General features: G+C 41.5%; 1 protein-coding gene across 1 annotated transcript; it reads right to left on the bottom strand.

Annotated features, from left to right (window-relative positions):
• Window positions 1-4964: 4964 nt before the first annotated feature.
• DNAJC25 (DnaJ heat shock protein family (Hsp40) member C25) lies at window positions 4965-13976 on the bottom strand. Its single transcript, XM_066181436.1, has 4 exons — window positions 13647-13976; window positions 12455-12607; window positions 10045-10515; window positions 4965-7064 (listed from the first exon to the last, which is right to left on the bottom strand). The coding sequence occupies exons 1-4, from the start codon at window positions 13959-13961 to the stop codon at window positions 6942-6944; spliced, it is 1062 nt and encodes a 353-aa protein (XP_066037533.1). The 5' UTR covers window positions 13962-13976; the 3' UTR covers window positions 4965-6941.
• Between the last annotated feature and the right edge of the window lie 430 nt (window positions 13977-14406).

The raw sequence follows: 14406 nt of genomic DNA on the forward strand, positions 1-14406 counted from the left end.
CCATTGCCACTGAAAGATACAGCTTTGTCCTCTGCCAGGACAGTACCTCCATTGCATCGATTTCCACTATACTATCGGGTCATGAAATTAATCCTGATTACAAGGAAGGTAGACAACAAGGGAAAACAGATTGGTGTTTCAGCTTCATATTTGCATAACTCAAATATTTGGCTTGGAAAAGGACAGAGCAAAATGAGGCAGAAGTTCAGGAGCTGCAGAGTTATTAGCCTGTGAAACTGCATATGCAGGTTTAGATCATCTTTTATAGAGTCGCCTTGTACCTTTCCAGATACACCTGTCTTTTCTAATAATCAGCACCACTGCATTTATGCTTAACTTCATTCTCTGTTTCTACCACAGCAACTTGTTCTCCCTTCTTCCACTCTTTCAGGAGACTTGACTATGTTTTGGGGGATGAAGCAGGAATACACTGGAGCTGTGGTCTCTCCCTTCATAAGCATCTTTGCAGTGTCCCTAAGATTACTTCAAGAAAGCAAGCACAGCTTTTTCTGCATACTTTTTTTAACAATTTTTAGATTTTAATTGATAATTAGATGCAAAATTAATTAAGTTCATTGCTACCCTACATTCAACAGAAATGAAGGAACAATCTAGCAGTTCCTCTTCAGTTTTACTACTGTGTACAGAGATCCAGTATAGCATTACTATCATGCTGTTCTGGTTTCAGACGGGATAGAGTTAATTTCTTCTCAGCAGCTCTTACAGTGTTGTTTTGGATGAGAATGGTGTTGATAACATACTGATGTTTTGGGTTTTGTTAAGTCCTGTTTATCCAAAGCCAAGGACTTTTTGTTCCCTCCTATTTTCCTGCTCTCCCAAACTGGGAGGGAGAATAGCAGGGACCTGACCAAAGGGATATTCCACACCAGTACCTAATGTCATGCCCAGTACCTAAAATGGGGAGAGTTACCCATCTGGGTTTGAGAAGGGGAGTCCAGCATCAGTCAGCAGGTGGGGAGCAATTGCATTGTGCATCACTTGTTTTTTTCCCTTTTTGTTATCATTGTTATATTATTTTACTCTATTTTCAATTATCAAATTGTTCTTATCTCAACATACAAATTTTAATTCAGCTCTCCTTGCCATCACTCCAAACTGTCCAGCTTTCGGGCAGATCTCTGGGTAATATTCTCAATTTTTTATCTGACCTTACAGAAGACTTGAACCATTTGCAACAATGTGCTGGCTCCTTGTAAAAAGACCAGTTGGGTTTCAAGGGTAATCAAAGGATATTCAAAATCTTAAAAATTCTTGACTATCATAATCAGCCAGGAGGGTAAGGAAGGAAAAAAGGAGAGGGAGAAAAAAAAAGGTTAAGGTGCCCCCTCCATAGATTGTTCCTCTGAGAAGAAAAATACAAAGTTAGTAATCATTCACAGTAAAGAAATCCCAAAGCACAGAGATGCCTGCAATGCTGAATACATACACCTGGTTGGTATCCTCACCAGAAACACTGTCATATCATCCCACCATTGTCATATCAATACAGCACAGAGAACAAGTACTGCAAGTAAAGTGTTGCTGGTACAATACGCACAAAATGTCAAAAATATGAGAGCAAAGAAGTCCACACTGAAACTGGCAACTGTTAAACGATACAATGAATGTTTATAGCAATTTTCTTTTAACATACTTTGGTCAGACCTGTCCTTACATCAACCTTTTGGGTCCATGCTCAGGTGCCAAAAGGACTATCATGGTTTAAAGCTGAATGGAAATTAAGCACAAACCCAGAGTGGCTGCCCTTCCAGGTAACTCTCCCCACTTTATATACCAGCCATTATGTTCTCTGGTGTGGAATATCCCTTTGGCCAGTTCAGGTCACTTGTCCCAGCTATGCCCCCTCCCAGTTTGGTTTTTTTGGTGTATCTTCTCTCTGGCAGAGCATGAGACAAACAGGGGAAAAAGTCCTTTGGGTAAGCACAATTTAGCAAAAACCAAACATCTCTGTGTTATCAACACCATTCTCATTCTAAATCCAAAACACAGCACTGTGACAACTGCTGAGAAGAAATTAACTCTACCCTAGCTGTTAACAGAATGGCTGAATAGTTTTGAGTGGCATGGTGTGTGGGAATTTATGAGCAAGTATGTAGGGCAGTTGTCACCTTCAAGATGTTCGCAACTTACCCCTGAACAAGTATAGAATCCAGAAAACTAGTAAACTACTTTTTAAAAGTGTGCTGTCATTCTGGCAGCCCAGAGAGGACCCAAATCACTGCAGCATGTCGTGGCCTGGCCCAGACTTATTGAGCCAAGTGGTGCCACCACTGACATTGCTGATGGGGTTTTTTTTTCAATCCCTCTAGCAGCAGAAGGCAGGCCACCTTGGAACCAACTGTGCCAGGGATGGAAAATCAGACCCACCATCTGCCATGGGCTGATCCAGACTGCACTGGAGCAGGGTAAAACAGCACATCTGGAATATATTGATGATATCTTTGTTTGGGAAAATACTACAGGAGAAGTTTTTGAGAAAGGAAATAATCCAGGTCCTTCTAAAACCCATTTTTTCCATAAAACAGGCTAAGGTAAAGGGACCTGCATAGGACATGCAATTTTTAGGAGTAAAATGGCAAGATGGACATCACCAGATCCCAATGGCCATTATTAATAAGATAACAGTGATGTGCCCACCAACTAATTAGAAATAAACAGAAGCTTTTTTAGGCACTGTGGGATTTTGGAGAATGAACATTTCAAATTAGTCTGATTGTAAGCTCCCTCTAGCAAGTGACACAGTAGAATGATTTTGACTGGGGTCCTGAGCAGCAACAAGCCTTTGAATAAATCAAACAGGAGATAATTCATGGTGTATCCCTTGGTCCAGTTTGAATAGGGTAAGATGTAAAAAATGTGCCTTATACTACATCTAAAGAGAATAATGGTTATTCCTGGAGCCTCTGACAGAAAGCACCAGGTGAAGCATGGGGTTGATCCCTAGGTTTTTCAAACTGGTCACACACGGGATCTGATGCCTATTATACTCCCAACGAAAAAGGAGATGCAAGGCAGCTTGTGGTGTCCAAACTGCTTTAGAGGTGGTAGGTACTGAAGCATAGGTCCTCCTGGTATGCTGGTTGTCTGCGATGGGCTGGATGTTCAAGGGGAAGATCTCCTCTACACATCATGCAACCAATGTTACATGGAGTAAGTGGGTTGCACAACAAGCTTGGATAGGAAACATCATCATCATCCAGGAATCTTAGAAGTGATCACGGACTGACCAGAAGGCAAGACAATATGTGCTGGAGAGGCCAGACTATGTAATAAATTACCAGAAAGGAAGGAGCAATTTGCCTTTTTCATTTGGGTCGTTGCTGTCTTGTGGGAAAGCACTGGAGATGGAAAGCAGCTGTATGGAGTCCTCCACAAGAAGTCGCAGAAACTGCTGAAGGAGAAGGTGAATCGAGTCAGTTTGCAGAGGTGAAAGCCATCCAGTTGGCCTTAGACATTGCTGAATGAGAGAAATGGCTGAATCTTTATACTGATTCACAGATGGTGGCAAATGCCCTGTGGGGGTTGTTGCAGTGATGGAAGCAGAGTAATTGTCAGTGTAGGAGTAAACACATCTGCGCTGCGGCATTGTGGCAAGATGCCACAATGCTGCCTGGATGGAGAGCCTGGCTGTGAAGGTCTGTCATGTATCCAAGCGTTGGGCCACTGAAGGATATCGCAACAACCAGCAAGTGGATCAGGCTTCCAGGAGCCTCAGGTACTGGACTGGCAATTCAAGGGTAAATTATTTCTAGTTTGGTGGGTCCATGACACCTTGGGACACCAAGAAGAGATGTAACACAGAGCTGGGCTTGGGACTGAGAGGTGGACTTAACCAAGGACACTACTCACAGGTCATTCATGAATGTGAAACATGAGCTATCATAAAGCAGGTCAAGCAGGCCTCTTTGGTACGGAGGATGATGGCTGAAATATAAATACTAGGAGGCCTGGCAGATTGGCCATATCACACTCCCCCAATATCTGTGATGTCAAGTGCCACGTGCTTACAGTGGTGGAAGCAGCCACCAGATAGCTGGGGACATGCCCTGTGCCTCATGCCACTGCCTGGAAGAACACCATCCTGGGCCTGGAACAGCAAGTCCTGTGTCAACATGGCACCCCAGAAAGATCTGAATCAGACAATAGAACTCCCCTCCTAAATACCCTCATAGACACTTGGGCCAAAGAACATGGCATTGAGTGGATGTATCATTCCCTACCGTGCACCTACCTCTGGAAAGTATGAATAATGTAATGGACTGTTAAAGACTACACTGAGAGCAATGGGTGGTGGGACATTGAAATGTTGGGATACGTACTCAGCAAAGGCCACCTGGTTAGATACCAGAGGATCTGCTAACCAGGCTGGGCCCTGCCCAAAGTTTTTTATGTAGTGTAGAAGTGGATAAATTTCCTGTAGTGCAAACTAAAGCCATGCTGGGGAAAACAGTCTGGGTTATTCCTGCCCCAGGCAAAGGCAAAGGCATCTGTGGGATTGCTTTTGCTCAGGGACCTATTTGCACTTGGTGGGTAATTCTGGAGGATGGAGAAGTCCTGTGTGTGCCTCAAGGCGACTTGATTTTATGTGAAAATTGCTAATGAATTAAACTGTATGATGTATGTCACTATGCAACAGTCTGTTGCCACTTCTGTGTGTAGAAGTGGTAATAAGAGCTGCGTGTGTATCACCTCACAGAGCACCTCATGGCATCAATCTTAACCACAGCTGTTCTGGGGAACTCGATCTGACTTCCCGCTGATCATTGCAGTCACAAAGAATGAACTTTGATAAAACTGAACAAGCACAGCAGCATTGGGATCAGAATGTGCAAAATGTGCAGCATGCAATAATCCAACACCTCACACCATCTTTTCTGCTTGAAAGACTCTTACCAAGGACGAAGGCCAAAGTCATGGACTAAATTAATTCAACAGACTTTTTTTTTTTTTTTTTTTTATTGTGTGGACATTTTATGAACACTTAACAGAGTGTTTCATTGACTGAGAGAATGAGTTTTGTATATTTATCAAAACAGATAAATAGGAAGGTGAAGTGATATTGGGCAGCATATCGGCATGACATCAGCACACTCGGCCTGACACAGATGATATGGAATAAGAAGTGGATATTGTCCTGGTTACAGCTAGGGTGATTTCTTCTCAGTAGCCGTCACAGTGCTGTTTTGGATTTAGAATGAGAATGGTAACACAGCCATGTTTTGGTTTTTGCTAAATTGTGCTTGAGTCAAGGACTTTTTTTCTCTCCTGGTCTCATGTTCTGCCAGTGAGAAGATACACCAAAGTGGGAGCATGTATAGCTCGGACAAGTGATCTGAGCTGGCCAAAGGGATACTCCACACCAGAGAATATAACACCTGGTATATAAACTGGGGGGTTACCCAGAAGATGGGTGGATCTGGGTACAGGAAGGGGAGTCTGGCCTTGGTCAGTGGCTGGTGTGCAATTGCATTGTGCATCACTTGTTTTCTTTTCATTATTATTATTTCCCATTATTATTTTATTTTGCTTTCTTTTCAATTAATAAACTGTTCTTATCTTAACATACGAATTTTACTTTGACTCTCATCCCCATTCTACCAGGGTGAGAGGAAAAGAGAGGGGAGTTGAACAAGTGGCTATAAGGTGTTTCATCTCCAGCTGGGCATAAAACTACAACATGTGGTTTTGAATATGTTATTTTAAACAGAAAACTGAAACAACATTTCAAAAAGGTGAAAAAGGTCAGGAGCAGCAAGTTCAAAACCTGCACTCCCCAAACCGATCTCCACAGATGGCAGCTAACAAGGCACTGTTTTCAGCAGTTTCCTTCTAAGGAACTCACTTTTACAGGTGTGATGATAGGAGAAAGAGTATGCTCCCATCTTTCCTTTCCCAGTAAAATTACTGAAGAGGAATAAGGTAGCAGAATCCCTTTTACCAGCAAATCACAGGAACTCTCTGACCTGTGCTGTTACAGAGGAAACCACAGACTGTTTTTATGCATTATTTATTCTAAGTACTCAGAGATCTCATCAGAAGAGATAAATATAATGAATATTTAAGATTTAGAATGTAAAACTAATTAAGTATGCATGTATAAACTTTTATTTACATAAGGCATCAAAATTGCCCTCTTAAACAAAAGGGTCATTTTTCCCATTAATGAATACTTTGGTGAAAGAAATGTCACATTTAATAAACTAATATTTACTGGTATACTTGTTCTGAACAAGCAGGTATAATCCAATGTACAAGATGAAAACCCACAAGATATCCAAGCATACTGTTTCATGAATTACTCTGTAGAACGAAGAATTAAGGCTTGTTTGCATCACAATGATGATCAATCATGCATCATTTATTCCCACAAAGAATAAAATCCATTTCCAAGTGAAGCAGGAAGAGCAGTAGTCTTGTATAATCCCCATATTGTTTACATGAAACAAAATCAATTTGGCATCTTAGAAATTAGATTGGAAAGTAGGGGGGAAAGAGGAGAACAGAAAATGGTCCTTGCTTCAGAATCCTTTATAAGCATTTTCAGTTTCCACCTGCAGGAACCCTTCAGTTTAAAGAGGAAAACTGGGACATGTCAAAGTTTGAACTAAAAACATTTTCAGAAAGACGAGAGTTATGGTTTTATTGATGATGAATATGAAGGATCTAGAAAAAAAAAACCATGGTTTGGAATAATGAATTCCACACTGATATCCCCAAGTAAATGGCATATATACATGAGGCTGAGCCTGTTTAATAGGTGTGATTTATAAAAATGGTAAACCTGTATTATGCTTCGGCCTGATGTAATAGTTCCTGAGTTTTAGATCACTGCTAAGCCACAGCAGACAAAACTCTGAATGATGTAATGAGAAGTTTTGCAAATCACTTTCAGGAATAGTACACATTTTGTTCACCAACTTTTAATCATCAATAAAAGTCAGTCTTCCAGGTCCTTCATTCTTCATCCACCGCCGGTATCTCTTCCATCGGGGATCCATGGCCATCTTCTTCTTTAACTCCTCCTCTTGTTCTTGTTTATACACCTGGTAAGACAGAAATTTTTAGTAAGGGTGAACAAAAAGCTTAACTGACCCTCAAGTGGGGTGTAAGTGTTTATACTCCAATCATTTGCCAGCTTATTGTTCTTACAAAGGACTGGATTGCAGTGCAGAAGCAGACCCTGACCAACACAAAGTGTTGGAGCACCTGCAGCCCAAGAGCCTAGTGCTGGTCAAGATGATTTGTGTTGCTGCTGAGAGCAGAAGTACCTTCCTGTAACCTCCAAAACATTTTTTTTGCTATTGAAGTAGATGCTCAGTGAATTCAACAAAAGAAAACAGACACTAAACAATGGCTAATGTTCTAAAAAGGTAACCTTGTGAGTCCCTTGCAGCACATATACTGTTCAATGCAGCTGTTCAGCTCTTCATTTTAGCTGTTCTCCTTTTCCAAAGTCATCATCTAACAGAACACCACTAGGGAACTTTTTGTTCCTAAGTAAGGTTCTCAACAAAGTTGAGAATATCTCAAATATCTCTGCATCCAGTATTTACAGTACTAAAAGATAAACAATTATATTCTGTCAAGAAATGGTGTCACTGCAATGGAATCTACAGTTATCAGCAAAGTCAATATCTTTAAACAAAAAGCCAAAAAAATGCAACAGCATCTGCATTTTTATTCTGGAAGGGAGTTTATGTAGATGCAGTCAGCATAAATCTCAATGCCATCATGATTTTATCATCTCAATGCCATATGACTTAGTCTGACTCAAACACCAATTAAATTTAGAGCTCTGCTATGCGCAAACAAGATTTTAAAATTTCATTATAGATGACTACAAGAATACACAAACTCAATGCTCAGTGATCATAAAGGTTTTAAGAACCAGTAGGAAACAGTAGAAATATTGTGGATGTCTATAAAGCACCCGTGTATTGAATTCCTGGGCTTTCCCATCCTAAAACAACACTAGAGAACTGAATAATACGTAGATAGACATCTCCTGTGATGAAGGAACAGACAAGCTTTTGGGGATAAACATTACAGTGTTACTTTTCAGCCTACAAAATACATGACTATGTTTCCAGTAAGGTTACGGCAGTGGTTCCAAAAAGCACAGCTAACACAAGAACAGAATAAAGCATGATTATTCTCCATTTCCAGTAATACTGGAATGAGCAGGAGTCCAGGTGGCTTAAAAAAAATCCTCTTCTACCACCTTCTAGAAGTATTGATGAACTTATGACCATATGGCACAGCAGACACTGAAAACTTTAATGCATTCAAGTGACTAGGTAAAAACTCATTAAAGCAATTACCCACAAAGACACCTTTTCCTCTTCTGAAAGTCACAAAGCTGCAAAATATGTTGCATAAATATTATTATAGAGGTGCAGCTGTCATGTATACGTCAGGGAAAATCAACTGCTGGAAAATCAACTCACAGGAGACAAATGTGGGCTAGAAACACTTCACCAGCGGCAAATACAGCTCTTTCACATGCACTGACCAAAACATCCTTAGTTAAAAACTTCATGAATGAGAAACCAGGGCTTTTTTTCTCTACTACAGGATATCCATCCAATCTTTTTCCATATTAACATCAGCTTTTACTGGCAGCATTTCTCAGTCTTTGAACTTACAGATTATTTTTTTAGCAAACCCATCCTAACTGAACACGTATACATACCTGGCAGCTAATCCTTTCCTTACATTAACACTTATTTTACTATTTTCCTCTTCAAGTTTGTAGGGTAAATCACCTGTCTGCTTTTGAAGAAATATCCACTTATCTTTGGTGTCCTGCCACCATCCTATCTCTTTTCCCAGCATATGCAGAACAGCAGCACCACCTCCTTTTCCCCTTACACAGACCAAGTTCATATTCTGATGTTTTTCTTTAGAAACCTCCCATCCAGATGGCCCGCAGACGCACCTCTGTGTTACAACAGAAGGGTTTTATCAACATGCCATGCCCCAGCATCCCAAATAATTCTGGACTGCAAATTCTATGCTGTGGCTGATGTACCTTCTCTGCTCTCACAGAATTTTTAAAAATTATATAGTGACTATCTAGTATTGACTATTGATTTATTGACTATCCACTGCAAGAGTAGAAGTTGTGCCCAATGGAGGTTTTTAGGCCATCCTTACTTGAATAGGTATACAGCTCTGTAAGAACAGTCCATGACTCACCACAGGCCAAGGAACTATCAAAGGACAGATTGGAAAATCAAAACAAAACAGTAACAAACAAACAATCAAAACCCCCTGAGCTAAGAATTAATAGCCTAGAAGACTGATGAAATAGGAGTTTCTGACAATTCAAACAATTCTTATTACAAATTATTACTGTTCAGAGAAGAGACAATAGTCTTCAACCTACCATAACAGCACACTGCCATTATCGCTCTGGGAGTGCTGGAAAACTAACATTAGTTTTTTCACCAGGGCTACTGGTAAGTAACATAGGGAAGAGAAATTTTCAGTTTCCCTGAAGCTGCTGGACAGACCTTAAAGACTAATTAGCAAAAAAAAAAATAAAATAAAATTTAAAAAAAAAATAAAAATTATGTAATGTAAAAGTAGCTGGAACCAATGGATGAACAGATAATAAGGAATACAGTGGCATTTTTGGCACATAATAAGAACCAACAGCACATTCCCAAAGAAAAAGTTCAAGAAAGGTCACCTGTAATAGTGAAGTACTCAGTCAATACAACCACCACAGAGCCCTTCAGACAACCCTCTAGAACCATAAAAGGACTTCCAGCAGGAGTTGGATGTATGCAAATTAGCTCTAGGAAAAGTGATGCATATGTATTAGCTAGGAAGTATATTGTAATGAATATGCATAATCATGATGGAATAAATACCCCACTGTAAAGTTTCACGACACACATTCAATTAGAGGATATATGCTCTGGGTGTGTCCAGCGCTGTAATAAGGAATGCCTGCTTTTTAATACTTCAAATTGTTAGAAAGTTTATTTCCTGGCCAATTTCAGTATCGCTACCCACCTCATAGTTTTCTCGTATCCATAGTTGCCGTTCAAGAAAGGTCTCTTTCTGATGATCTTCCAGACTGTCAAACTGAGACTGAGACATTTTCATGTGTCTTCGTATGATATACAACTTCTCTTCCACACCATACTCTTGCCCTTTAATAGTGAAACAATAAATCCACCAACAGTACCAAACTATGTATTTACACCAGTAAAAAGGAGCAAGAAGGATCTGAAATAGAAGGATATCATATATTTTGGGCTTCTGATAACCACCCTTTATATCTATTTTATTTTTGATGATGTCTTTGATAATTTCTTCCTCCTCTTCACGAATTTCTTCTTTAGACCGCCTGTTCTTGCCTTTTTCTTTAGTCTTGTTGAGTAAACCTTGTTGCCTGGCAATCTCAGTAGCTTGTATACGGTATTTTGGCACAGATGCTAAGTAATTGATAGCTTCATTGTAACTACTCCACCAGCTGAAGAACTGTAATTTAAGAACAGTAAAAGTAAAAACCATGTTTTAATACAGACATATTTCTATTTGGAGGTTTGCCAGGAAAAGAAAAAAGTAATGCTGTCACATACTTTTAACCACAGTTACGTTACAGTAATGGCAAAAAGTGAACCTAACCATACTTCTGTGGTAACACAGAAGGTATAATCATCCCTCTACACTCAGTGAAATACCTGGAAAATGGATGTATAGAAGTGTATCTCATAACAATTTATGATGACAAGGAAGGCCAAACAGACACTGTTCTGAACAGTTTTGTTCCCAAGGAGATGGCAATCTCCTGCAAGTTAATACCAGGCTTGTGCCAGCCATTCTCAGAAGCCCCTCCTCTTATATTTATAAATACAGCAGCTAGTATATGAACATTTAAGTATAAAATTGTTACCCATTTAAAACAATTCACTGAACATAGACAAAGTATATGACAATTTCATTAGTCTGGCAGTGTTCACTTTACAAGATTCAACATACCTCTCTGATCTCCAGCGGCCTTCTGGATTTCAAGAGAGTGGGGGAAAAAAACCCCAAATAACAAACCAGAAATATACAGCCTGAGCCAACACAGAACCATAGAACATCCTGAATTGGAAGAGACCCACAAGAATCCTAGCCCTGTGCAACACAACCCTGAGAATGCTTCCTTCTGAAGACAGAAGAAGCACAAAGGACTAGCTGAGAGCTGATGTTGTTTTCATCGAGTGTCCTGTAAATGACCTGAGATGAGGCATGGAAAACATGGAAGAAACTAGGTAGGCACAGGATGGAAGAAGTTAGCAGCTCACTTTCATTCTTGGGACATCCAAGGATGTCTCACTGAAGTAACACTTTCAACAATGACGCATGTCACAACATTTACCAAGACAAAGTGCAGACCCACTATTATAAACCCACTATACAACAACCTTAGCAAAGGCCAAGAAGCAGAAACAATAGAAAGCAAGATAGGCAAACCAGTTTACACAGATGCTTACGCTGAATTTAGAACCATTTGGCAGTTGGACTCCAGGAAAGTGAGTGTCTGCACTTACAGACAAAATAAGAAATAAGATGTGGAATGAAACTTTGCCATTGGAACTAAATCTGAAGAGAAATAAGATATTTGGTTGAATATACCATTAGAATTTATCATTCCTAGTTTTCAAATTCTGAGCAACATACTTTTTATTCTAACTTCCAATATCCCACTAAACACTGAGCTACCTGCACCACAGCATAAACTATATCTTCATCTTTAAGAATTCTTCTGTGTTTTTAATGATGTTTTGAACCAGTGATTTTAAAGATGCTAAAGAGAAGTTATGCATTTTCATCCTCTTCATCCAACAACAGCACAAGCTTTTTCATCTAAAACACACTTGGCCTTGGAGCTACCACCTTCAGAGTAAACTCTGAAGAACTGAATTTGCTTCTCTCCTGACTTCATCTATGTGGTGTTAAAAATACACTGCAATGCAAGAGTCACACATTAGTAAGCTCCTGATATTCAGTCCTATCATCTGAATTGAGTCTTGAATTCAGTTTGCTACTAGTCTGTTTTTTTGGTTTTTTTTTAATTTACTCATGCATCTGGACAAACTGACACACATTATTTGGGGCACTAGTCCTGCCTGAGCTACTGCCAGCCAGGAAGAACAGTGTAAATTCTTCAGTAAATATGCACCTTGTCTCAACAAGATTAAAAGAAACTAATCTCTACCTTTGTTCAAGGTACCAAGGGCAGTCAAAAATCTGCAAAGTACCACCTAAGTTCAGGATTTTTATGGACACCGCCCAGAACGGGACCACAGCACACAGGAAACAGGGCTCCTCACTGACACTTTTTGTTAAATGGCACATTATGAGAGCTGCAACTACTTCTCTTTTTGTTCAGAAACTCACAGAGCAGTACGATGTAAACACGAAATTTTACCTGAAACACGGAGATGGCACACACAGTAACTAGGATCACTATTGTGACATCTACTTTAGGTGCCAGTCTCCTGCTGTAGTAGTGGTAATAATGCCTGTAATACTCTTCAGGATGATCCAGCATGTAGTCATAATCTTTACGTGTTTCTTCATCCTGCAGGATGAGAAAAAAAACTCATTCAGGTTTTAATTTCTGCTTTCACTTGCTCTATTATACCTCTGTTTTACATCTCATTAAGGACCAAGCTGCTGTAAAACTGGTGACAGCCCAAGTGAGTATGAAATAGAGGAAATTTGTTCATTTCCCATATTCACAATTAATTTGTTCTCACACTTATCTGCCCATGCACATATGACATGTTTAGTCTTAAAATGAATAAGCAGGCACTGTACAAAGGCATTTAAAACTAGAAAACATACGCAACTAAAATCCACAGAGTAAGTTGTTTAACTTCAGAATGGGAAGTCCAGATGGACTGGAGTTAATAAGCATTGCTCAGGAAAAGATTTTCAGACTAAGAACCTATTAGGAGATTGTTTTACAAAACTTAAAGGAATTAGTTTACAGGGCTACGGAATCTGTCCAATGGAAGGTCAATTCAAAACCTCATTGTTCTCACGTTCTCTGAGTTTTTCATCATTTTCCTCCATGTAATTGTGGGATGGGAAGTTTAATTTTGCCAGGCTCAACTGCATTCCTTTCAAACTCCGTCCCCCCTTCCCCTCCGGGGGAAAAAAAAAGAAAAAAAAAAAAAAAAGAAGAAAAAAAAAAAAAGAAAAATAATAATAATAAAAAAAAAGTTCCCTTTTCTAATCCCTTGTAGTCTTAAAACACTTACAGGTCTTCCTCCATTCCTGGGTTTCATCTTTGCCAAGTCACACATGTTTTGCCCTGAGAAGCCTTCCCTTACAGATCCCACATGCTACTCGAGACACTGCTACTTTTAAAGGTATACCTCCAAAATAAAGCCCAGTCGGTTGGTAATATACATATATATATATATATATATATATATATATAAATAAAATACAAAAAGAACCGATGCTAGACACAAAAGGATTTTCAAGAGCATTCCATCCTCCTTCCCGCACTCTCGCGCTGGCTGCGGAAGGATTTTTCGGGGTGTTTCTCCTCCCCTCCCTGACTGCTTACCGGAGCGGCTCCGGCCGCGGCGGCGGTCCCGCTCTCTCACCTTGAGGGTCTCGTAGGCGGCGGCGATGAGCAGGAACTTCTCGTGCGCCGCCTGCGCCCCGCTGCCCTCGCCGCCCGCGGACTCCCCGCGGTAGCGGTCAGGGTGGTACTGCCGGGCGAGCTGCCGGTAGGCGCGGGCGATCTCCGCCTTGCTGGCCTGCCGGCTGACGCCAAGCACCTCGTAGCAGACTCGGCGACCGCAGTAGAGGCGGTCGGTGAGGCCCCGCGCCGGCCGCGGCAGCAGCGCCGCGCACAGGCACAGGCACAGCGCCCACCACCCGCCCGGACACCGCGCCGCCGCCGCCGCCGCCGCCATTTCTCCGCCGCCGCCGCCGGGACCGGACCGCGCTCCGCACCGTGCGCGCGGCCGGCGGCGGGGCTGGCGAGGGGGGCGGGGCGCGGCAGGGGGCGGGGCGCGGCACAGCCGCGCTCGGGGGCGGCGGGACAGGCGGCGAGGCCTGCTCGGGTCGCCGTGCGCTGGGACGGGTCTTTAGTCCCTGATTCCTCACAAGCTGCTGCCGCCCAGTTCTTCCAGCCGGCGGTGTGCCCTTGCGTTGTACCCACGCCAACGGAATCCTGGCATGCCTTCGGGAGAGCACGGCCAGCAGGTCGATGAGGTGATCCTGCCGCTGTACTCAGCCCTAGTGAGGACGTATCTGAACTGCTGTGTTCAACTCTGAGCTCCACAGCTCAAAAAACCCCACGGAGATACTGGAAGGGGTCCAGAGGAGGCCACAAAGGTGTCTTGGGGTCTGGAGCAT

This window comes from Chamaea fasciata, unplaced genomic scaffold (genome assembly GCF_029207755.1).
Source record: "Chamaea fasciata isolate MVZ Bird 193981 ecotype frontalis unplaced genomic scaffold, bChaFas1.0.hap1 SCAF_4, whole genome shotgun sequence".
Classification (NCBI taxonomy): Eukaryota; Metazoa; Chordata; class Aves; order Passeriformes; family Sylviidae; genus Chamaea; species Chamaea fasciata.